The sequence below is a fragment of the Salvelinus sp. IW2-2015 genome, linkage group LG18 (assembly GCF_002910315.2).
Source record: "Salvelinus sp. IW2-2015 linkage group LG18, ASM291031v2, whole genome shotgun sequence".
NCBI lineage: Eukaryota > Metazoa > Chordata > Actinopteri > Salmoniformes > Salmonidae > Salvelinus > Salvelinus sp. IW2-2015.
Window position 1 is genome coordinate 34,790,184 of NC_036858.1, and position 26,111 is coordinate 34,816,294.

The 26,111-nt window shown below is 41.3% G+C and overlaps 1 protein-coding gene across 1 annotated transcript; it reads left to right on the forward strand.

Annotated features, from left to right (window-relative positions):
- The first annotated feature begins 256 nt into the window (after window positions 1-256).
- Window positions 257-25,694, forward strand: LOC111978421 (synaptic vesicular amine transporter-like). Its single transcript, XM_024008487.2, has 16 exons — window positions 257-324; window positions 625-798; window positions 3,869-4,229; window positions 6,187-6,245; window positions 6,374-6,457; window positions 7,110-7,202; window positions 7,303-7,392; window positions 7,500-7,543; window positions 8,487-8,547; window positions 9,223-9,318; window positions 9,927-10,005; window positions 10,529-10,580; window positions 12,854-12,917; window positions 13,015-13,134; window positions 13,335-13,468; window positions 18,939-25,694. The coding sequence occupies exons 2-16, from the start codon at window positions 666-668 to the stop codon at window positions 19,038-19,040; spliced, it is 1,572 nt and encodes a 523-aa protein (XP_023864255.1). The 5' UTR covers window positions 257-324; window positions 625-665; the 3' UTR covers window positions 19,041-25,694.
- The last annotated feature ends 417 nt before the right edge of the window (window positions 25,695-26,111 follow it).

Sequence of the window (26,111 nt, forward strand, 5' to 3'; positions counted from 1 at the left end):
CTCTGATAAACTGTAGTTGGTTTCAAAATGATAATGATATCCCTCAGAAGTGTAAGTAACTTAAAACTTTAAGTAACATGCAATTTTGTTAATTTCATAGTATGCACATCATCAAAACCCCGATTACCACATTGTCTCACGATTTCGACTTAGTCTTCAATGTTATTTGCTTGTGCGTATCCCTCACTGTGATGCTGTATGTGAGGATGTTCATGATAAAGGTTGCATGACGTCAAGGAGCATTCAAGTAACTAAAACGCCCCGCATCTATCGTTCCTTTCGGATTTTCCGCCGCAAAGGGATTTTTGCTAATGTGCATCTAAGGTAAGATTTCAACCATTATGGCACTTTTAACACATTTCAGGTCACGATCTCTTGAAGCAGATGTCCCAATTTCTACTTTATTCCACTGGCACATAAGCGATTTATATTAGTCTACTCCACTCTGTATAAGGGCATTTTACATTGCCTTGTGTGAAATCTCTACAATTTATACAAAATTAACATTTATTAATTGAAATTTTAACGTGCGTAATTTGCAATTAGGCTTATATACTATAGTAGCCTACATTTTTTGTTTCCAGACTGTCACTCTCTGGTGTCCATAACGTTTGTTCTTTTCAGAGCGAATATTTTTTTCACTTGCTCCTTTGTGGACTCTAAAAATGGGAAGATTAGACACACTGAGAGAATTTAATTTATTGTCATGGATGAGAGAGGAAAGACAATCGAGGAAGTTGATCCTGGTCATCGTTTTCATCGCCTTGCTGCTGGATAATATGCTTCTAACGGTGGTCGGTAGGTGCAACTTTGGATAAAGTATTTTCACACTGCTTACCTGTTGCGTCAACTGTTATTTCACCCATTGAAGTTCGCATAAAAATGCATTTCTGAAACCAATTCGAGTCCGTTGCTAGCCTAAATAACCTATAAACAATGTGGAAACATAACAGATATTATTTTGAACCATGCAATGTTTTGTTATTTCCATTTTAAGAAGGTAGTATTCTCCTCTTTGTTTCGAGTAGTTCAATTATTATTTTTGGTGTGGAACAAAAGTTATTCATGTCAGCGTCCTGGCTATTGCTTTCCAATAAAAAAAAGAAATGAACTAGGCTAGTCTAAAGCCTATGATTTGCTCATAATTTAGCCTTGCCTGAAGCTTTGTAATAATATACGAAATTAGACACTAGCTACTTCAGTTCTTACCTTTGCATAGACCTGGTCATATCATTTAATTGAATTCAAATAAAATAGACATTGATTGGTTTGTCATCCGATATCCAATATTAGCTATGACAATGAGTAAGAATGAAGGCATCAAATATTTCATAAATCAAACAGATTATGAATTAAAATGCTATTATACCCATAATAACATATTAGTAGGCGGCCAATGTGCAACAATGTTGTTCCCTAAACGTTTAATCTGTCCATTATGATTAGTCATGTTATCAGATTGCGTCAAATTGCTTACAACCTTAGACATTTTCAAACGCTGTAGCCTATAGTGTAAAGCTTCACAAGGAGATTCATTGTTCATAATTTAACATAATTTATATTGCCTTTCACGTTGCCAAGTAAAGAGTAATTATTAAATAAAATCTGGTGGACCGGGATGGTGGACGCGCTACAGATATGTTTTTGGTCCCAAGGTCCCCAGTTCACTTGATTTACCTGAAAGCATCAAAACTGCCATTTCCAATGAATCTCCCAGTCGTATCCGATAGATTATAGATGACATTGATGTGTGCGTAAATGCTGTTATTTCGCGCGAGATTACACCCTCAGCGCTGGTCATGTCTCCCGGACATGTCCATTGAGCACTGGATACAGGTGCGCGTTGGAAGAATGTCAGAATATGTCAGTCAGAAATTATTCTAGAGTAGCTAGCCGTATATGCCTATATGTGATTGGAGGCAAATCTATATACAGCAAGGGCATAACTTTGTGTTGCATATTGAGTCAATGGGTTCCTGTGGCAATACCCCTCAAGGTGGGTCTGGGGGAATGCCCCTCAAGATATAAAAGAAAGCTGTGAAATGGTTGTTTCTGGTCAATTTCTAAGGGAAAATACATCCAAAAATGTCCTGATAATTTGGTCAATATACATCAATCACAACTGAAATACCAATATTACTTTTAACTGTGTTGTTACTCTTAACAGTTCAGAAAGTCACCACCACAACCCTTCTTTAACTACATTTAAATGTCAAAACCCGTTCATCTATTTGTGTACCCTTCACCATGGTTGGCTAGTACGTGGTCTTGAATAACTAATTTCCCATACTGAATTAACTTAAAAGGAGTCGAGGCAATCTGAGTACAGAAACTTCTCACTTGGTTACACAATTTTATTGCAATATTATTTCATACAATAATTCAGTGACATTCAAAATATAACTCCTCAATAAGGAATAAAATGCTATAGCAATAGACTTCAAAATAAATAAATGAGTATGCCATCATGCTCAAGAAATAGACTTCAAAATATCCCAATCAGTATGGCCTCATGCTCAAGCAATAGACTTCAAAAATGCATAGCAACAACTCATTGTCATTCACCATCAAGTAAAAAACACACATTCAAAAACAGTCAATAACCGGTTGCAACCTTATACAAAGATGGGCGTATAGTGGTACAGAGAGGGGTCAGATCTTTAGTCTCAATTCACTTAAATGCACCAAATACCTTTTTATGCATGTCACTGCACGCAATACAATTATGGCATATTGTTTTCCTATCTATGGTATCCAGCTTTTCCAGGTGGATATGACAGACATCAACATGGTTCAATCTGGTGCTCTCTCTCTCCCTCTCTCTATACTACCTGTCTCTGACCCCTGCCATGACAACCAAATTAAATCAGAATGTGGGCAACAACATTTGTTATAGCACTTGGGCACCAGTCTATTAGGAATTGTACAGTGTAGCTAGCTAGCTATGTAGCCATTTATTCATTTACATAGTCTTTTGCACTCCACAAAATAAACTAATGTACAGCACTTTTATCCTCTTTGGTGTTGGCACCTCCATTAAAGGCACTATTTACTTTTTCACAAAGGTGAACACTGACTCACTGAGTGCTGCTCATCTGAAACTGCAGTTGAAAAGATCCAGATACTGTGCTAGCTTTGGTGCTAGCTTAGCTAATTTAGCATACGTTAGCCTAGCTACAATAGCCAACCTAACATTGCATGCATCCGTATAACTTGTATCAAACTATTTTTACACACTATTATCTCATCACCATTAGTTTGCTAGTTACACAACAACATAGGAATACATCTATGAAATGTTCATGAAGTTTTACTCATTTTAAACTTTCGAAACATGTATACAAAGAGAAAGAGAGAGAGCGGGTAGTGCAGGAACAGTTACTGCAGACCAACGTAATACATCACAGACCGATGAAAAGGGAAAGAGAGGATAAATTGCGTGTTTCTCCGTTCTCCTTACAAGCCGTGCTCAACTTTTTTCCCCTTTTACCACAAACTGGTAGACTGCCTCTGCGGGCACTCTGGTGCAAAACCACATAAAGCCAGGCGGTTTAGATTGGGGATTTTTTTCTCCAAACAATTAAACTGATCATGGTATATTATTGGGGGGGTCAAATTGTCCTGTTTCAAATATTGGGGCGGTCATGACCTCCTAATAATCATATCGTTACAATATGATAAAAACATGATAATAACATAATAATATGAAAGTAATAGGCTAAAACCATCTTCATGGGGCCAATTATTGTGTTATCTGCCATATTTATAGCTAAATTAGTGAAATCCAATCAATCTATTCTTAACCTTTGAAACAAATGTAGTGAACCTTTTTCCCCCATCTCTTTTTCTGATCCTTTCTTCTTGGTAGTCCCCATCATCCCTAGCTACCTATACACAATTGATGATGCAGCAGCCAACATGGCCAAGAATCAAACTACGGCCTCCCCACACACCCCTTCTGGAACCTTCCAGACCATCGTGTCCCTCTATGACAACTCTGTCAGGGTAACCAGCGGGGGCCCAATGGACTCCACACCCATACCCTTGGGTCAGACGCAGGGGGTCTCTTCTTCCACCTCGGCTCTCACACCCCATAACTCCACACAGCCCGACTGCCCCAAAGCAGACGATCAGCTGCTCAATGAGAATGTGAAAGTGGGACTACTGTTTGCCTCCAAGGCCACTGTACAGCTCATCACCAACCCCTTCATTGGGCCTCTCACCAACAGGTGGGTGAATGAAAGCTTCTAACCGTCACATTTCCCCATGTCCACACTGGTGTGTTTTCTGTTACTCACTCTTTTTCAAATACAATAGTTTTATGCTTATTTCTAGATTATTTTAAATTGAATGCCAGCTGTGAACTGGTTTGCATGGCAACTAGCTTAGCTGTATAGTCATATAATTCAGGTTTCATAAGACATGTCTATTTATGTTTCCCTTGTTTATGAAGAGCGGCGGCAGGTAGCCTAGCAGTTAAGTGCATTGGGCCAGTAAGCGAAGGTTGGTAGTTTGAATCCCAAAGCTGGCTAGGTGAAAAATCCGTCAGTGTGCCCTAGAGCAAGTCACTTAACCCTAATTACTCCTGTAAGTTGCTCTGGATAAGAGCGTCTGCTAAATGACAAAAATGTAAAAGTTTTAGCATTTAAAATGATTCACTGCTGGCACTCATTTATTTTTATTTAACCTTTATTTAACTAGGCAAGTCAGTTAAGAACAAATTCTTATTTTACAATGATGGCTCAACCCTCGCCTAACCCGGACGACGCTGGGCCAATTGTACGCCACCCTACGGGACTCCCAATCACAGCCGGTTGTGATACAGCCCGGGATCAAACCAGGGTCTGTAGTGACACCTCTAGCACTGAAATGCAGTGCCTTAGACCGCTGCGCCACTCGGGAGTATAAAGTGGTTGTTTCATACAGTTATGACTTGATTTGACTAATAATTAAAACAAGTAGTTTTGAATTACACTAAAATGAGATGACAGCAGGCAGGCAAGCTGGACCAGTGTGTGTATCTTCCCAGTTCAGTTCATAGCCACATGCAGTGTGGGTGCCTGCCAGGTCACAGTGGCTTCCTGCTAGCCCAGAGCTGAATGGTGACTAAGCTTACCCTGAGTTTGGGTACTCAGTCAAAGGTCATTATTTAATCATATTTATGTATTTATCTAAGTCAAATCACAGTATTCATGGAAAGAAAGATCAGTAACAGACTCTTTTCAAGTGACAGGGAGGAAAATCAAAAAATGATAACATTTATATACATTATATTACATTATATTGCTATTTTGAGACCAGATGTTATGTAGTTAGATCTAATCCATCCTGCTCCCATGTAGCTAAATTCCTGTTTAGTGATTTGTGTTGGATTTATGCTTCCCTGCATGCACGCAGCATGCATTCAGTAAGGATCCCTGCTTGTAGGGCTTTACAAGCACTTGTAGTTATTGTTTTGAACTACTTACTGTGTTCTAAAATTGCTCAATATCGATTATACTCTAGAACAAGTATTTTATAGACATACCTGTATGTCAGCACACGTTCTGAAAGACCAAGGTGTCAGAGACATTACTGTGAGTTATTTTCTTATGGAATGCGCCCATGGGTAAAGTATGGAATCAGTCAAGATGTGAGCTCTAGCAGTGCTCACTGCTCAGTATTGGCAAATGCATCAAGGCTAGTACTTACCGTCTCAACTGGGCACCACAATATGCTGTAATTGAAGCAAACAATAGAATCCTATTATTTCCCCTTAGTCACCTTCGGCTTGGATAAGGACAACACAAGGCAAGTCATGCATGTCAGTTACATGGAACAAGGCCCGCAGTACACACTCAAGTTGTATAACAACTGATGTGCAATTCATTGTGATACAACAGAGTTTTTCTGCACAAAAATAATTACAACGCATTGACACCACACAATGGTTGTGTAAACATTTCTGTGGAGAGCAACTCTCAGTTGTGTATCACACAAATATCAGTTGTATCACAACCATTGTGGCAAACGCATTGTACATCAGTTGTACAACCTGAGTGTGTACAGGGCCAAAGAGTATTTCTGCCCGACTGCTGCAACTAGACTGCCTAGTGTTAGATGAGATGTAGTTATTGGTGTCTTGTTTTATATTGTATTGTATTACATTGAACAGTATTGAGAAGGGATGTCTCTATGTGCTTACAGAATAGGATACCAGATCCCCATGTTTGCCGGGTTCTGTATTATGTTCCTGTCAACCATCAGTAAGTATTACCCACATCCACACCCGTCACATCCACACCTGTTTTCAGATCTCACACAGTGTTTCAATGTTTTTTCATGATTGATGTTTTCTTTTGTCTAAATTTCTATTGTCGTCGTTGTTGTTAAGTGTTCGCCTTCTCATCGAGCTACACTCTGCTGTTTCTGGCCAGATCCCTGCAGGGTGTGGGCTCCTCCTGCTCCTCTGTGGCTGGTAAGGTCCTTGGCATTACCCCTGACATTTATGGATGCTTTCAGGATTAGCTTTACTTTGAGACAGATGCGCAAGAACATACAGTTTCTCCAGAAACTTCACATTTTCATTACTGTGGGCCTACCTTGTTATGCATCTTTATGTCTCTCAAGTTGAACAATCATTTATCACAGCTCTAGTGGAGTTATTGAAAGGTGCTGTGGTAGAGGGACAAATACTCCTAATATAGCGCTGTCAAATGTCTATTCAAACAATCACAGAGGTTTTGGTTTTGTTTTGTTCGAACAGCTCTGGGATAAACTAAGAGCAGTGTTTCAATACAGTGTGCTATAAAGAAATAAAATACCCCGACTGCTTTAACCAAACATATACATTTAGCCAAGTCAAATGTATCTGTGTATCTAAGAGCTTACCCACCGGGTAAAAATCTATGTGATGACAATGAATCAACGTGGAAAATTGATTGGATTAGCAAAAAGTCATCAAAGTAAATATTATTATTTTTTATTCAAAAAAATCTAAATCCAATGACTTTGTGACATTTTTTGTTGATTTCATGTGGAATTCAAATTAGTTGACAACTCAACCAAATGTAAATCAAAACTAGATGTCTGTGCCCAGTGGGTAGCTGCATGTCCTGTTCTTCTTCTAGGGATGGGGATGCTTGCCAGTGTGTACACAGATGATGAGGAGAGGGGAAATGCCATTGGGATAGCCCTCGGTGGTCTCGCCATGGGTGTGCTGGGTATGTACACAATTCATGATGCATTTGAGCTTTTTGTAGACTACAGTAACAGGCTACGTTTGGCCAAAACCATTGACCATCTTTACTTTCTTCCACCCAGTGGGCCCACCATTTGGCAGTGTCATGTATGAGTTTGTGGGGAAAACGGCACCATTCCTCATTCTGGCTGTTCTGGCTGTGCTGGATGGAGGTAATGTGGCCATGTTTCTCTCCATCATGAAGCAGACATTCTGTTTTCTCCAATCAGAAGTTACCTGTTAGGGATGCTAACTAAGTTCAGACTCTGTCTCCCAACAGCACTGCAACTGTTCATTCTCCAGCCCTCAAAGGTGGAACCAGAGGTGAGATTTGACAGCTCTTTTTAGGATTATTGATGTAAATTCATTGGAACTGTGTTGGAATGTGTTCACAATCACCAGATCACTGTGATATCAATAGTATATTATATGTGATTTGATCGGGATTGGATTCGAACAGTGTTTTTCCAGATGATTAAAGTGCTTTACACCAGCGATTCTCAAGTGGGGGTCGCTACTCGCGACGGGAGGTTTTAAATGGGTCGCTGGTGTCTGAGTAAAAACAACCAAAAAAACAGTCTGAATTTAAACCACTACATTTGTGGGTCTCTGGTATGATGGGTTACCATTCCAGTTAGAGGAGATCTGTGCCTGTGATAGAGATTCCTATCACAGCCACTATGACTTTGGTCTATGGGGCTGATGTGTATCAGTCACCACGAATACCAAGAAGGCAGAGACTGAATCAGAGCGCTAGATGGTGGCTGTGATTGTCAGACCAATGGCGCTTAGACGTTGTTTAGTTGTGGATGATAGGGGAAGGTTGTTTATGTTTGAAATAGTTTCATGTTTGAAATTGATGTCTTGAAGAATATTAAAAAGGGGAAGTAGAATGGATCTGGGTCATGACATAATCCTCACAATTAGTACATATCTGTCATTAAGCTTAGAGACGGTGTCAGAGGGACTGATAACAGGTTGTTGTCAACACTGTGCCAGTCTTTTGTAAACTCATTGGCTATGTGTGGACATTTTCTATTCGCTACTGTAAAAACAGGGATCCTCAGAATAGAGAGGGACAATTGTGTTCCAGTTTGACATAAGCACAGATAGTAACCAAACATCATTGTGGAATGATGTAAAAGCACTGTAGTAATTACGTACCCTAGATCATATTTTGGCTGCCTTTTTTGTATGAATCAGTTTTGACATGAAACTCATGGCTCTCTGTTTAGCTCTACATTTCATGTCCCTTTTCTGTCTACAGAGCCAGAAAGGGTCTTCACTATGGAGTCTTATGAAAGATCCATACATACTCATTGCTGCAGGTAAGAACGCGTCACTTATTAATACTGTAATATTATTACTTCATTCTGAAGCACCTGCTGTGCCATTTCCCATTTCAGTCACACTAAGCAAAGAGGTGGGAGCAAAGAGGTGGGAGCAAAGAGGTGGAAGAAGAATTGATTCAGATGTTCCATCAAATTCTATTTCAGCAGTTGAATTTGTGCCCTGAGCCAGGAAAACACAGTATTATTGCCAGGGAGTGTTGAGAGGGAGCGAGCACTGCATGTTAGATGGGGTCATCTCTCCATTAGAATAGAGTGAGTGAGTGAGTGCAAGCGTCCCTGCATTCGTGTGTGCATTCACACGTGCATTGGTGCATGTGTGCTTGTGCATGCATGTGCACGTGCGTGCATGTGTGTGGTGTGTGACTGTATGTGTGTGTGCGTGCTTGCTTGCACACTTGCTTGTGTGTGTTGGAGTATGTGTGATACTGAAGTACTGGGGGGAAATGCATTTATGTGTCAGTGAGCCTCCCCACCGCTTCAATTACCAGGTCCTTTGGCCAGGGTGGACTAATACTTGGTATTATGTCTGAGGCTGCAGGAACGGGGGGCGGGGGGTGGGCGGTGGGGGTTGATAGGGACACACAAAACGTGTGAAGATGGAGAATAATAGGCCCAGGGTCCACTTATCCTCAATCACATTCTCTTTTCCAGGATCCATTTGTTTTGCAAACATGGCCATCGCCATGTTAGAACCAGCGTTGCCTATTTGGATGATGGAGACCATGTGTCCAAGAAAATGGCAGCTAGGTATTTTMACATTTKTTTTCCTTTTTGTCCCTCTTGACAACCCTGTTTCCCCTATTGACAATGCTGCWCATGAAACKARTCTGCRRGCTGAATGTACTTAGAATYAWGGTCRTCATTTSAACTCAAGGTTTGYAWWKWKASRYWAYYSWWYCAYRAWKWRKKAARAYRWTGWWMYTGAKKKTMMYYKYTKTKARTGYYRKTRCKKWWYYAKRRKAWWCASTKTRTWMKTMWTCKMTSAWWKTMARRTYTWMTKMTWSTSSKSRTSKRTGWYKSMKCRKMRWRAGWMAAASMGYYWRYKMKMWMMMSRTMMKSSYKSATMYMMYSWRAMMMRWYMWWYTMYSYMTGWCWWTMYYGYSRSYSWSMAGAGKGYGYYTGMWSKMWKKTGMGMSMYMGYSAMGMGKRYGYYWKRTAMGYTMWKYMRTGKMYYRGWGMSMYSWMWMSMYGMSCTCWRTKRRMRSTCTKMSWGWRWRMCTSMAMKCCTWMSYRWSWSWCMSWRWWMSTSCTRMCTRWWCRSMGCRCRRRRMRKRCRRMCTKTCTCTCMCTCTCTSRCRRMCTKTCTCTCTCTCWKRRMKTCTCTSTCTCTCCCTCTCTATCTTTCTCTCTGCCAGGCGTTGCCTTTGTGCCAGCCAGCATCTCCTACCTTATTGGAACTAACATCTTTGGCGTCCTCGCGCACAAGATGGGGAGGTAGGGAGGGAAATGACTCCCGTTTTTTCCGTCTCCTTATCTTTTCCTGCGTTGGTATCTGTTTCCTGTGCTATTGAGCAACTCTAAATTAGATTTCTCAGGCAGGTTTGGTATTTGCTGTTTATTGAAGTCTACAGTGTGACAGTGTGTTTATAACCGCTTGGCTAACGTTTGTTTGTTTACCACAGTTGTGTGTGCACAGTCACATTTAAATCAATAGATTTTTACCTCACACTTTATGAAAATACATGTGTTTCAGGGCTCAAATATTGCCTGTAGTCATAGAAGTATTCTTTTAGAAAGTTTGAAAAAAATCTAACATTTGTTTCTCAAAATGTCCTAATCCTGTCTCAAAGAAAACAGATTGTGCTCCATTTGCTTCCTCTGTTCGTTTATTTGAAGTTTATTATTGTAATAAATCAGATTTCGTGGGCTGCGATACAAAACAACAGTGAAGGGAGGGGAGAGGGACATTGACTGTTGTCATTGGCAGACCCTGAACTGCTCTTTCCTCTTTTCCCAGATGGCTGTGCTCTCTCATCGGGATGGTCCTCGTGGGGGTTAGCATCCTCTGTGTGAGTACTAGACACATCTTTATCAGGTAGCTTTTAGCATCCAGCTCAACACAATGCTAACATTAATGTACCTGTTTGGCCGGGTGGCATCATCAGAATCAGGGGGTCCATCTAAGGATATTGGGTAGCACTTCGGAAAGTATTCAGACCCCTTCACATTTGCCACATTTTGTTATGTTACATAGCCTTATTCTAAAATTGATTAAATAAATAAAAGATTCTCATCAATCTGCACACCATAACCCATAATGACAAAGCAAAAACATATATTTTTTTAAATGTACCTTATTTACATAAGTATTCAGACCCTTTACTATGATACTCGATATTGAGCTCAGGTGCAACCTGTTTCCATTGATCATTCTTGAGATATTTCTACAACTTGATTGGAGTCCACCTGTTGTAAATTCAATTGATTGGACATGATTTGAAGGCAAACACCTGTCTATATAAGGTCCCACGGTTGACAGTCCACGTCGGAGCAAAAACTAAGCGATGAGGTTGAAGGAATTGTCCGTAGAGCTCCGAGACAGGATGTGTCGAGGCACAGATCTGGGGAAGAGTACCAAAAGATTTCTGCAGCATTGAAGGTCCCCAAAAACACAGTGGCCTCCATCATTCTTAAATGGAAGAGTTGGCCACCCGGCCATACTGAACAATCGGGGGAGAAGGGCCTTGATGAAAACCTGCTCAAAGAGTAATCAGGACCTCAGACTGCAGCGAAGGTTCACCTTCCAACAGGACAACGACCCTAAGCACACAGCCAAGACAACGCAGGAGTGGCTTCGGGACAGGTCTCTGAATGTCCTTGAGTGGCCCAGCCAGAACCCAGACTTGGAAAAAGTCAAGGGTTCTGAATACTTTCCAAGGCACTGTAAATACAGGGGTTCGTGGACACCCCTTCAAATTAGTGGATACGGCTATTTCAGCAACACTGGTTACTGACAGGTGTAAAAAAAAAAAATATCACACAGCCATGCAATCTCCATCGACTAACATTGGCAGTATAATGGCCTTACTGAAGAGCTCAGTGACTTTTAACGTGGCACTGTCATAGGATGCCACCTTTCCAACAAGTCAGTTCGTCAAATTTCTGCCCAGCTAGAGCTGCCCCGGTCACCTGTAAATGTTGTTATTGTGAAGTGGAAATGTCTAGGAGCAACAACGGCTCAGCGGTAAGTCACACAAGCTCACAGAATGGGAGCGCATAGTGCTGAAGTGTGTAGCACGTAAAAATCATCTGCCCTCGGTTGCAACACTCACTACCGAGTTTCAAACAGTTCTTGTGCCGGCACAAGAACTGTTTGTCGGGAGCTTCATGAAATGGGTTTCCATGGCCGAGCAGCCACACACAAGCCTAAGATCACCATGCGCAATGCCAAGCGTCTGCTGGAGTCATGTAAAGCTCACCGCCATTGGACTCTGGAGCAGTGGAAACGAGTTCTCTGGAGTGATGAATCACGCTTCACCATCTGGCAGTCTGACGGACGAATCTGTTATTTTTTTACAATAGACCGCTGCGACTCGGGAGCCCTGAGTGCCAGGAGAACGCTACCTGCCCCAATGTATAGTGCCAACTGTAAAGTTTGGTGGAGAAGGAATAATGGTTGGGGGCTGTTTTTCATGATTCGGGCTAAGCCCCTTAGTTCCAGTGAAGAGAAATCTTAACAATACTGCATACAATGACATTCTAGACAATTATGTGATTGCAACTTTGTGCCAACAGTTTGGGGAAGGCCCTTTCCTGTTTCAGCATGACATCTAGTGGATTGTGGTCCCAGAAGAGTGGAGGCTGTTATAGCAGCAAAGGGGGGACCAACTCCATATTAACGCCCATGATTTTGGAATGAGATGTTGGTCGAGCAGGGGTCCACATACTTTTGGTCATGTAGTGTAGGTGAAAGCTAGGGTTTTACCAACCCAGTCATGTCAGATCAGGGGTTACATACAAGAAGGGAGGAAGTAAGGATGAATTTTCTATGTATTGGAACAGGCCTACTGTCTTAATGTCCTACTGTATCTCATTAGTCTCCAAATCACATTTTGGGAGTTCAATCAGAAGTCAACTCGAAAGCCAGTCAGAAAACAGCAAATTCTCTGGACACAGATAATTACATTTTCATTGTAGTTCCTTATGCAATTGTGTTGTGTGTGCAAGAACAAAGCTCCTCAAGTCCTTAGACCACATAAAGATGGTATTCTGGATTACACGGTAAACATCTGATCAATACAAATCCTCTTCCACTCTTTACCTTGACTATGTCGTGTCATAGGTCCCTTTCGCTAAGGACATCTATGGACTGATACTTCCGAATTTTGGTGTTGGTTTTGCAATTGGTAAGTCAATTTGTATTGCATTGTATAGAGAAACAACAGTTGATGATATTAGCATCTGGTTTGTAAGATATTACTGAACTTCTCATTCTCTTGTCAGGCATGGTGGATTCCTCTATGATGCCAATCATGGGATATTTGGTGGACCTGAGACATGTGTCAGTCTATGGCACTGTGTACGCCATTGCTGATGTGGCTTTCTGTATGGGCTTTGCTTTAGGTAAATTACCATCAGATGCTTGAAAATAACCCAGTCCCATAGTATAGTTTTAAAACATTTCTGTCACACGTTCTTATGTATGTTTTTGTTGTTGTTGAGGTGTGGCACGATAAGAGTAGCATCACGATATGTCAATTTGGGGGAAATAATCTATATCTGTCTCATCTATAAGCTCACTAACCTTCCTTTTGCTGATGAAGGTCCTTCCGCTGGAGGCGCCATAGCGAAGAGCATTGGGTTCCCCTGGCTCATGACCATCATCGGCGTCGTGGACATCCTCTTCGCTCCCCTCTGCTACTTCCTCAGGAGTCCTCCTGGGAGGGAAGAGAAAATGGTGAGACACTGAACACCTCGTACACGCACGCACAGAAGTGTGCACGCACGCACACACCTACACACACACACATGCACGTGCACACACACACACACACACAAACATACTACACACACTTACACAGAGGTATGCGTTTGAATACTGGTTACTTGTAAAGCTGCATCTGATGCAGAGAGAACTAGCCATTGCCGTCCCCACAGGCTCAAACTATTGCCATCTTTTATAGGCGATACTACCAGGTGAAACGGAGAGAGAGGAACTCGAAAAACACACTTTGATCATGAGACACACTTTGAATGGGCTGTCTGTTTAAGTTGACCATTTCAGGTCTCATCATTGCTGTGTATTGCATTCTACTGCTTTTTTTTCACCTATCTACCGGAAGTGGATGCTGTTCCTATGCAACCTCTTGCTAGCCTGTTAGCATAACACATGACTAGCTAAACATTTTACGATATCAGGTGTGTTCGTAAATTCAATCTGCAGTGCCAGAATGCGCTCTGGGCGTTTGTAAATCCAGAGCGTTGTCAGATTGTAAATTCAGAGCGTTCAGAGAGCACACTGGACACTCTGGCCAAGGAGTAAGGAGTAGGGTTGACCCGAGCGTTCAACGGCAGTCAAGCACCCACGCTAACTGGCTAGCTACTTCTAGACACAAATGAGAGAACACCTCTCTCTGACCATTTTACTCGCCATAGCAGAGCTGGTTAGGCTGTTTTCATGTTATCCAGAGCGTTGGTGACTGTGCTGCTGGCAACAATTTATTACGCTTTTTTTTGCCGACATTTACTGACACCGGCCATATTCAACTGTGCGCTAGAGTAGATAGCCAGAATTAACAATGTCTATTGAAATGCACAACGACTATACCGCTTAGCTAAGAATGATGTGAATAATCAAGTCAATAAACGTTGGTTAGTTAGTTAGATAGCAGACTGTTAATATACTGCCTGGCAAGTTTGATGTATTAGTATCCAACTAACGTTAGGTAACTAGCTAACATAGCATTACATCAGTATATACCGGTATGTGGTTCGTAAGGATAGTGTAGCTAGCAAATTGTCTGCCAACGTAACGCAACTTATTTGAAAAGTCATTACTTTATTACATTGCTCAACATTTTCTTAACATTTGTCATTAGTTAGTCGGACTTCGGCTGCATTTTCTCCGCCATTTTCTTCAAATCTGAAAACGATGTGAAGCCACATCCAAGAATTGCATTATGGGCCCTAAAAGTACCTAAATAGTGTCCTCTGTGTGTATACTTCTGATTTTTCCGAATTTAGTACGACATCCAGGAACTTTTGGCATACTAAATATATCCATACTATGACCAATAAGCATACTATATACTCAATTCACATCACAAATAGTATGGTTAGTGCGGTTAGTATGAGTATTCGAACACAGCTATGATTCGACGCCATTCACTCCATTCCAGCCTCTTGTGGTGGAGGGATTGGTGGATAGATTGTGTGAATGTTTACGGTTTGCTGTAAAAGATACACCACATACATGAACAGATAGCATGGTATTCAGCTTGATTAAAGTGTTTGAACTATATAAAGTTTCCCCTTTTGGACATGGTGGTGGTGAATGGTGGTAAGTCTAAAGGTAACTGCCAAAATAAAGAAGGATACAAAATATTGAAAGCAGGTGCTTCCACACAGGTGTGGTTCCTAAATTAATTAAGCAATTAATATCCCATCATGCTTAGTGTCATATATAAAAATGCAGAGTTGCCCATTATTGTAGCTACCATGGCTAGGATAAGAGATCTCAGTGACATTGAAAGAGGGGACTCAAAGGCGCATAGGGGGTTTAAAAGGTGTGTGTGTGTGTGTGTGGTGTATCAGTCACCAGATCTCAACCCAATTGAACACTTATGGGAGATTCTGGAGCAGCGCCTGAGATAGCTTTTTCCATAAACAAAATACCAAATATGGAATTTGTCATAGAAGAATGGTGTTGCATCCCTACAATAGTGTTCCAGACAATCCCAAGGCGCATTGAAGCTGTTTTGGCGGCTCGTGGTGGCCCTATTAAGACTTTTTATCTTGGTGTTTCCTTTATTTTGGCAGTTACAGTGCCTTTCAAAAGTATTCATTCCCCTTGGCGTTTTTCCTATTTTGTTGCATTACAACCTGTAATTTAAATTGATTTTTATTTGGATTTCATGCAATGGACATACACAAAATAGTTAAAATTGGTGAAGTGAAATGAAGAAAACTTGTTTCAAAAAATTCAAAAAAATTTAATACGTAAAAGTGTTGCGTGCATATGTATTCACCCCCTTTGCTATGAAGCCCCTAAATAAGATCTGGTGCAACCAATTACCTTCAGAAGTCACATAATTAGTTAAATAAAGTCCACCTGTGTGCAATCTAAGTGTCACATGATCTGTTAAACGATCTCAGTATATTTGCACCTGTTCTGAAAGACCCTACAGTCTGCAGCACCACTAAGCAAGCAGCACCACCAAGCAAGCGGCACCATGAAGACCAAGGAGCTCCCCAAACAGGTCAGGGACAAAGTTGTGGAGAAGTACAGATCAAGGTTGGGTTATAAACCAATATCCGAAACTTTGAACATCCCACGGAGCACCATTAAATCCATTATTAAAAAATGGAAAGAATATGGCAACACAACAAACCTGCCAGGAGAGGGCCGCCCAACAAAACTCACGGAGCAGGCAAGGAGGGCATTAATCAGAGTCAACAAAGAGGCCAAAGATAACCTTGAAGGAGCTGCAAAGCTCTACAGCGGAGATTGGAGTATCTGTCCATAGGATCACTTTAAGCCGTACACTCCACAGAGCTGGACTTTAGGGAAGAGTGGCCAGAAAAAAACCATTGCTTAAAGAAAACATAAGCAAACAATTTTGCCAAAAGGCATGTGGGAGACTCCTCAAACATATGGAAGAAGGTACTCTGTTCAGATGAGACTAAATTGAGCTTTTTGGCCATCAAAGAAAACGCTATGTCTGGCGCAAACCCAACACCTCTCATCACCCGAGAACACCATGTTTTTCATCTGCAGGGACTGGGAAACTGGTCAGAATTGCAGGAATGATGGATGGCGCTGAATACAGGGAAATTCTTGAGGGAAACTTATTTTAGAGACTGGGACAGAGGTTCACCTTCCAGCAGGACAATGACCACAAGCATACTGCTAAAGCAAAACTCGAGTGGTTTAAGGGGAAACATTTAAATGTCTTGGAATGGCCTAGTCAAAGCCCAGACCTCAATCCAATTGAGAATCTGTGGTATGACTTAAAGATTGCTGTACACCAGTGGAAGCCATCTAACTTGAAGGAGCTGGAACAGTTTTTCCTTGAAGAATGGGCAAAAATCCCAGTGGCTAGATGTGCCAAGCTTATAGAGACATACCCCAAGAGACTTGCAGCTGTAATTGCTGCAAAAGGTGGCTCTACAAAGTATTGACTTTGGGGGGGTGAATAGTTATGCACACTCAAGTTCTGAGTTTTTTTGTCTTATTTCTTGTTTTTTTCACAATAAAAAAACGAATTTGCATCTTCAAAGTGGTAGGCATGTTGTGTAAATCAAATGATACCAACCCCGAAAAAATATATTTTAATTCCAGGTTGTAAGGCAACAAAATAGGGAAAATGCCAAGGGGGTGAATACTTTTGCAAGCCACTGTACAGTACCTGTACATAGTTAGAAATGCTTTTATAAATTGCACATGCGTATGTCTGCAACTAAATATTGGGTCAAAGGATCAAAGAATTACTGTGTATTCGGAAAGTATTCAGACCCCTTCACTTTTTTCACATTTCGTTACATTACAGCCTTATTCTAAAATGGATTAAATGAAATCTACACACAATACCCCATAATGACAAAGCAAAAACTGGACATTTTTGCTAATTTATTAAACATAAAAAAACAGAAATACCTTATTTACATAAGTATTCTGCCCCTTTGCTATGAGACTCGAAATTGAGCTCAGGTGCATCCTGTTTTCATTGATCATCCTTCAGATGTTTCTACAACTTGATTGGAGCCCACTTGTGGTAAATTCAAATCGATAGGACATGATTTGGAAAGGCACACACCTGTCTAAGGTCCCACAGTTGACAGTGCATGTCAGAGCAAAAACCAAGCCACGATGTCGAAGGGATTGTCCGTAGAGCTCCAAGACAGGATTGTGTCGAGGCACAGATCTGGGGAAGGGTACCAAACATTTTTGCAGCATTGAAGGTCCCCAAGAACACAGTGGCCTCCATCATTCTTAAATGGATGAAGTTTGGAACCCCCAAGACTCTTCCTAGAGCTGGCCGCCCGGCCAATCTGAGCAATCGGGGGAGAAGGGCCTTGGTCAGGGAGGTGACCAAGATCCAAATGGTCACTCTGACAGAGCTCCAGAGTTCCTCTGTGGAGATGGGAGAACCTTCCAGAAGGACAACCATCTCTGCAGCACTCCACCAATCAGGCCTTATGGTAGAGTGGCCAGACGGAAGCCACTCCTCAATAAAAGGCACATGACAGCCCGCTTGGAGTTTGCCAAAAGGCACCTAAAGGACTCGCAGACAATGAGAAACAAGATTCTCTGGTCTGATGAAACCAAGATTGAAGAACTCTTTGGCCTGAATGCCAAGCGTCACGTCTGGAGGAAACCTGGCACCATCCCTACGGGTAAGCATCGGACTGGGAGACTAATCAGGATCGAGGGAAAGATGAATGGAGCAAAGTATAGAGAGATCCTTGTTGAAAACTTGCTCCGGGGTCATCAGGACCTTAGACTGGGGTGAAGGTTCACGTTCCAACAGGACAACAACCCTAAGCACACAGCTAAGACAATGCAGGAGTGGCTTTGGGACAAGTCTCTATGTCCTTGAGTGGCCCAGCCAGAACCCAGACTTGAATCCGATCTATCCTCTTTTTAGAGCCCTGTAAATAGCTTTGCAGCGATACTCTCCATCCAACCTGACAGAGCTTGAGAGGATCTGCAGAGAAGAATGGGAGAAACCCATCAAATACAGGTGTGCCAAGCTTGTAGCATCATACCCAAGAAGACTCAAGGCTGTAATCGCTGCCAAAGGTGCTTCAACAAAGTACTGATTTAAAGGGTCTGAATACTTATGTAAATGTGATATTTCTAAAAACCTGTTTTTGGTTTGTCATCATGGGTACTGGTTGTAGATTAATGAGGAAGAAAAAAAGGAATTTAATTATTCTTGGAATAAGGCTGTAACGTAACAAAATGAATACTTTCTAAATGCACTGTATGCCTCGAGACAGGCGGATGAATTTGCCTTGGTAGTTGTCTTCCATCAAAGCTACATGACTGTTATAATGTAACCACAGTACAAAGCTCTTTGTGTTCAATCGAGAGCCATCTTTTGTCTCTGAAACTTTGGTCCTTGATAACAAATTATTGGTGGCTAATTTTTGTTCTCTTAGAATTTCTGGTAAATTTTGACTCTATACAATTGTAATCTTCTCAGGCCATCTTGATGGACTCTAACTGCTCGATGAAGACCCGATCATACTCAACACAGGGGAACACAGAGCACGAAGAGATGGAGACAGAGTACGATGAGTATTAATGGACACCAGACATGTATGTTACCTTCCAGAGGATCTATTTTGTTGTACAAAAACAGAGATACAATGATTATTATTTTTTAACAGCAAGGCTGTTTCGTTGTGAATGTCCGTCTTCACTGTTCTGTGTCATTGTTATTGTACGACTAGAGCAAACCAAAGTTGTTGTCATTGCCCTGTGTTTATTTTGAGCCTTATCCAATGGAAGTGGGGCCGTGTCAAAACAGGGTTTTCATGGGCCGTAATAGCAGACTGCTGTGTGTCATATTTACTGAATAGTTCAGATGAGGGTGGTATTATACAGTCGTGGCCAAAAGTTTTGAGAATGACACAAATATTAATTTTCACAAAGTCTGCTGCCTCAGTTTGTATGATGGCAATTTGCATATACTCCAGAATGTTATGAAGACTGATCAAATTAATTTAAATTAATTGCAAAGTCCCTCTTTGCCATGGAAATGAACTGAATCCCCAAAAAACATTTCCACTGCATTTCAGCCCTGCCACAAAAGGACCAGCTGACATCATGTCAGTGATTCTCTCATTAACACAGGTGTGAGTGTTGACGAAGACAAAGCTGGAGATCATTCAGTTATGCTGATTGAGTTTGAATAACAGACTGGAAGCTTCAAAAGGAGGGTGGTGCTTGGAATCATTGTTCTTCCTCTGTCAACCATGGTTACCTGCAAGGAAACACGTGCCGTCATCATTGCTTTGCACAAAAAGGGCTTAACAGGCAAGGATATTGCTGCCAGTAAGATTGCACCTAAATCCACCATTTATCGGATCATCAAGAACTTCAAGCAGAGTGGTTCAATTGTTGTGAAGAAGGCTTCAGGGCGCCCAAGAAAGTCCAGCAAGCGCCAGGACCGTCTCCTAAAGTTGATTTAGCTGCGGGATCGGGGCACCACCTGTACAGAGCTTGCCCAGGAATGGCAGCAGGCAGATGTGAGTGCATCTGCACGCACAGTGAGGCGAAGACTTTTGGAGGATGGCCTGGTGTCAAGAAGGGCAGCAAAGAAGCCAATTCTCTCCAGGAAAAACATCAGGGACAGACTGATATTCTACAAAAGGTACAGGGATTGGACTGCTGAGGACTGGGGTAAAGTCATTTTCTCTGATGAATCCCCTTTCCGATTGTTTGAGGCATCCGGAAAAAGGCTTGTCCGGAGAAGACAAGGTGAGCGCTACCATCAGTCCTGTGTCATGCCAACAGTAAAGCATCCTGAGACCATCCATATGTGCGGTTGCTTCTCAGCCAAGGGCGGGGGCTCACTCACAATTTAGCCTAAGAACACAGCCATGAATAAAGAATGGTACCAACACATCCTCCGAGAGCAACTTCTCCAAACCATCCAGGAACAGTTTGTTGACGAACAATGCCTTTTCCAGCATGATGGAGCACCTTGCCATAAGGCAAAAGTGATAACTAAGTGTCTCAGGGAACAAAACATCGATATTTTGGGTCCATGGCCAGGGAACTCCCCAGACCTTAATCCCATTGAGAACTTGTGGTCAATCCTCAAGAGGAGGGTGGACAAAAAAAAAAAAACATATTCTGACAAACTCCGAGCATTGATTATGCAAGAATGGGCTGTCATCAGTCAGGATGTGGCCCAGAAGGAAATTGACAGCATGCCAGGGCAGATTGCAGAGGTCTTGAAAAAGAAGGGTCAACACTGCAAATATTGGCTCTTTGCATCAACTTCATGCAATTGTCAATAAAAGCCTTTGACACTTATGAAATGCTTGTTACTATGGACTACTGAAGTATAATTACATCTAAAGACACTGAAGCAGCAAACTTTGTGGAAATTAATATTTGTGTCATTCTCAAAACTTTTGGCCACGACTGTAGAGCACCAAATTCTGTGCTGTAGGTCGGCAAGGACTACAAACATGTCCTAATAATTCACCTATTGGCCATTAACAGTACGAACAAAACAAATGTACTTAGAGAGTTCCTTCTATCTGTGTAGAAACTGACCTAGGGTCAGAGTCAACATCTCGAACAAGGCACTATGAGAACACTGCTTAGTGTTGGTCATTCTATTGGTTGAGTATAATTGGTAAATTATTTCGATATATAGTATAACATAGCCTATTACAGAGATACAAGTTACTCAATACATTTGGAATGAGTATTTTCTTACTGCTTTAACAAGGCAAACCACATTTTACCTTGAAATGGGCCTTTTTCATTGATTCCACAAACATTTTTTTTTATACATTGAGATTGATTTTTAAATTGAGGAAATACCTGAACTGAAAAGACAATACCCCAGAAGCTGTTATAGGCAATGCTGTCCTGGGTTGACTGCTTATGACTGTGCTTGTGACTATTTGCATGGTATACCACATAAAAAAATACCATCACTCCAATGCCGTCGTCAGTTTCACTGTCCACATCAAAACAAAAAACAAGTTAATAAAGCAAATGACCGTCACCGTATATGATACCACAGCTCATAGGAAACATGTTTAGCTGTTTTTTAAGTGTACATACCTTTTGGTAAGCCATTTGAATGTGTGGAAAACGAAGACTCATATCTGAAGACTCAATGTTTAGGTAGAAGATAATTCACTTTCCCTATTGACATTACAAGCCATACAATATATATTGTGTTGAAAAGTAAACGTATGGATACAGGTTTACTTTGACGTCTCTGAATAAACAGCACCTTAAGGAGATGGTAAAGCACTTTATCAGAGTCTAGTTACTCACACCATTTAACTCCAAGGACAGTTCTAGTATGTTGATGTTGGTTTAGCAGAGAGAGAATTGAGGTGATGAGCTTGATATGTTTTGTAATTTTGTCTAATGATAGCAACAAAACACTCAAAGTTTTATCAAAGATGAATTCACTTATTATTGTGTGTGCAGTGCACTGAACATCCCAGTAGTGTTAATCCCTAACACTACTCCCGAGTGGTGCAGCAGTTTAAGGCACTGCATCTCAGTGTTAGAGGTTAGACACCCTGGGTCAAATCCAGGCTGTATCACAACCGACCGTGATTGGGAGTCCCATAGAGCGGCGCACAATTGGCCCAGGTTTGGCCAGTGGAGGCCGTCATTGTAAATAAGAGTTTGTTCTTAACTGACTTGCCTAGTTAAATAAATAAAATAGAACCGCAATGTATTTTCAAACACCGAGGTTGAATTTTGGGTCTCAATCTTGACCAGTCTGAATCTTAAAAACGAACCTGTGAAGAGCATTAACATTATTTGTGAACTTATTTGTGAACACTTCCAGTAGGTCATCAAAAAGTATACACACAATACATACAGATCAATATGCATTGTTTCCAAGATCCAAGATTATATTGACCAGCAGCAATGTGCATGCACATACATACAGTAGCAACTTCAGTCTGAGGATTTGATTGGCTGACTGGGCCCTGGCCTGCACATGTCATTAGAGACCTTTGTGTGCAGTCAGTCACCAGTATTAATCCAAAACACAGAGCCATGAAGTGTCCCTCCCGTTCCCCCACCCCCTCTCCTATTTGTCCTGAAGCGGAAAATGAAAATATTGACTCATCCACTGCTCTTTGTCAAGACCACTGTGATCTAACAGAAACAGCCAGGCATACAAAGCACTGCTAATAACTGTCAAATATCTCTGTGCTGTTTGGCAAAGTGCATTTATTACAAGCCATTCTTTGGTTGTTCAAGCAAACCTGACATCTGGAAATCTGTCAAAATACTTTTATGCCCTTGCCACGGAAAAACACAATGGCACATGTTAAAAATGTCAAATAAGACTGCATTTTTAGGTATATGAAGTGTTATTTGCAAAACTCTGGGTTTGCTGGGTTGCAGGTTTGGTTGAATGGACACCCCAATGGGTTTCATTGTAAATAAATGATGCAAGCAAAATAGCCTGTGATGGAGTTGACAGAGATCGTTTCCTGATACCTTCACTATTAGTTTCATTATTTGCTCTTAAATGTATATTAACATTTTAAATTGAAATACTCATGTCAAGATGGCTACCATTCTGAGAGATTTTTGTTATTTTGCAATAAATTGTTGGGTCATGTAGGTTTCATAATGGATTATACAGTGCCCTCCTGAATTATTGGCACCCCAGGTGAACAAAAAAGGCTGTGAATTTTTTTTATTGTTGTTTATCAACTTGATCTTACACTCCAAATATCATATGAACGTAACCTTTAATTGAGTTAAAATTGTAACAAAAATTATAATTAAAAATCAAGAAATTGTTTTTTTATTCTAAAACATGCATGTCAGAATTATTGCCACCCCTAAAAATTCTTATGAACAAAATCAAATGTATGTATATTCTGATCGGAGTGTTTGGGAACTCTTAACAGGTCATCCATGACAGGGGTATAAATATGAGGTGACACGCAGGCTAAAATCCCTTAGTCATCCATCAACATGGACAAAAGGTTGTTGACCTTCACAAATCAGCCAATGGCTATAAAAAGATAGCCTGAAAACACCAATCTCCACTATTAGGGCAATAATTAATACATTTTAAACAACTGGTGCTGTTATGAACCTGCCTCGAAGAGGATGCAAGTGTATTAAGAAGGATGGTTCAAGTGGAGTAAAAAAATCTCCAAGGATAACAGTTGGAGGAGAATTGCAGAAGGGTAACATTTTGGAGTCACCAAGTCTCCAAAACTACAATTCGACGCCACCAATGCCAACAAGTTATTTGAAAGGGTTGCTAGAACAAAGCCTCTGCTGTCACCAAACCACAAACGTAAGCAGCTGGAGTTTGCTAAATGTCATTGGAGCTTTGATTGGAACCACGTTCTATGGTCTGATTAGACTACAATAGAGATTTTTGGCAACTAGGGTTTGGTGTAAAAAGAGAGCCATGGTCATGCAGAAAACAAGTACGGTGGTGGATCTGTGATGTTGTGGGGCTGTTTACTTCCAAAAACCCTGGGAACCTTGTAAGGATCAGTGGTGGAAATATTACCCAATTTTCATACTTGAGTAAAAGTATAGATGCCTTAATAGAAAGTAAAAGTGAACGTCAGCCAGTAAAATACTACTTGAGTAAAAGTCTAAAAGTATTTGGTTTTAAATATACTTAAGGATCAAAATTAGGGCCTCCCGAGTGGCGCAGTGGTCTAAGGCACTGCATCGCTGTGTCACGAGAGATTCTGGGTTCGAGTCCAGGCTCTGTTGCAGCCGGCTGTGACCGGGAGACCCATGGGGCGGCGCACAATTGGCTCAGCGTCATCCGGGTTAGGGGAGGGTTTGGCCGGCAGGGATGTCCTTGTCCCATCGCACACTAGCAACTCCTGTGGCTGACTGGGCACAGTGCATGCTGACACGGTTGCCAGGTGTTTGGTGTTTCCTCCGACACATTGGTGCGGCTGGCTTCCGGGTTAAGTGGGCATTGTGTCAAGAAGCAGTGCGGCTTGGTTGGGTTGTGTTTCGGAGGATGCACGGCTCTCGACCTTCACCTCACCCGAGTCTGTACGGGAGTTGCAGCGATGAGACAAGACTGTAACTACCAATTGGATAACGAGAAAATGGGGTAAAAAAAATATTTAAAAAATAATACATTCTTTAGGATTGTGTAAAAGTTGTCAGAAACATAAATAGTAAAGTACAGATACCCCAAAAATGAGTTAAGTACATTATACCACTGGTTAGGATACATGGCATAATTTTCTTTATTTAACTAGGCAAGTCAGTTAAGAACAAATTCTTAGTGTCAATGACGGCCTAGTGGGTTTAACAGTTTAACAGTGAGTTAACTACCTTGTTCAGGGGCAGAACGACAGATTTGTACCTTGTCAGCTCAGGGATTTGAACTTGCAACCTTTTGGTTACTAGTCCAACACTCTAACCACTAGGCTACCCTGCCGCCCCATCATGGGCTCACTCCATCAAGTACCAGGAGATTTTAGGCAAAAACCTGTCTGCCTCTGCCAGGAGGCTAAAACTGGGTCGTCGTTGGATCTTCCAGCAGGACAACAATCCAAAGCATACCTTGAAATCCACAAGAAAATGGTTCACTGACCATAGAATCAAGCTTTTGCAATGGCCATCCCAGTCCCCTGACCTAAACCCCATTGAAAACCTGTGAGGTGAGCTGAAGAGGGGAGTCCACAAGCAAGGACCAAGGATCTGGAGGAATGGTCTCAAATCGCTTCCTGTGTTCTCCCACCCCATCAAACATTATGAGACAACTCAGAGCTGTTATCTTGGCAAAGGGAGGGTGCTCGAAGAACTAAATGCAGGGGTGCCAATAACATGATATGCATGTTTTATATATATTTTTAAATAATTTTAACTTAAAAGGTTAGATTCATATGATATTTTGAGCGTAAGATTAAGCTGATAACTTTTTTCCCCAGCCTTTTTTGTTCATATTTACCTAGGGTGTAGAGATTAATATATTTGTCATTTGTTTATATTAGAAATCTATTGCACACATGCTCAAACATATGTGTGTGTGTGCCCATGTTGGTGTGTGTGCCTTCTGACATGTATGTAATTGGTTTGTGTGTATATCAACTACTTACTAACTGGTACACAAAAAAAATGTTGACCTTTTATATTCTGGACTGGTTGTTTACCTGTAAAGTGTGCTGATTGTATAATATATGTTGATACTCAGTGGGGATGGAAAACCCCTAAATAAATGTTGCTCTGAAAAAGTGTTTGGGTTGAATACGAGTATGTGAACATTTGATCTTTTTTTTTAAAGCAGTAGATTCAATCAACCGTAAGTTTGTTACATGTTTGATGGTATGATTGTTTTTGACTGAGGATAAATGCCTCCTATTCTTGATGTCTTTGAAGCAGTAGTGGGAGACACAAGGATGGTGGGGGACCAGGCTATGATGAAGGGGGGGGGTGTCACCAGTTTCCAATGTTTGAGACGACACACTGTGATTATCATGTCAGTCTCCCCAATGGGCTCCAATTACTTACCAGATGCTCCGTTCCCATTCCACCAAGGAACTTTAGTTACCATAAGACCGATGGCTGCCTTATCTTTCCCTGTGTCTACAGGACAGTGTGAGAGAAAAACCATTAGACCAATGTCATGTTACACTAAGAAAATATTTAACAG

Bases quoted from the DNA above. Each gene is read 5' to 3' on its own strand.
- LOC111978421 (XM_024008487.2), top strand. From the start codon at position 666: ATGGGAAGATTAGACACACTGAGAGAATTTAATTTATTGTCATGGATG. The intron at 6,458-7,109 runs GTAAGGTCCTTG...TTCTTCTTCTAG, and splicing joins CTCCTGCTCCTCTGTGGCTG to GGATGGGGATGCTTGCCAGT. The intron at 13,135-13,334 runs GTAAATTACCAT...TTGCTGATGAAG, and splicing joins CTGTATGGGCTTTGCTTTAG to GTCCTTCCGCTGGAGGCGCC.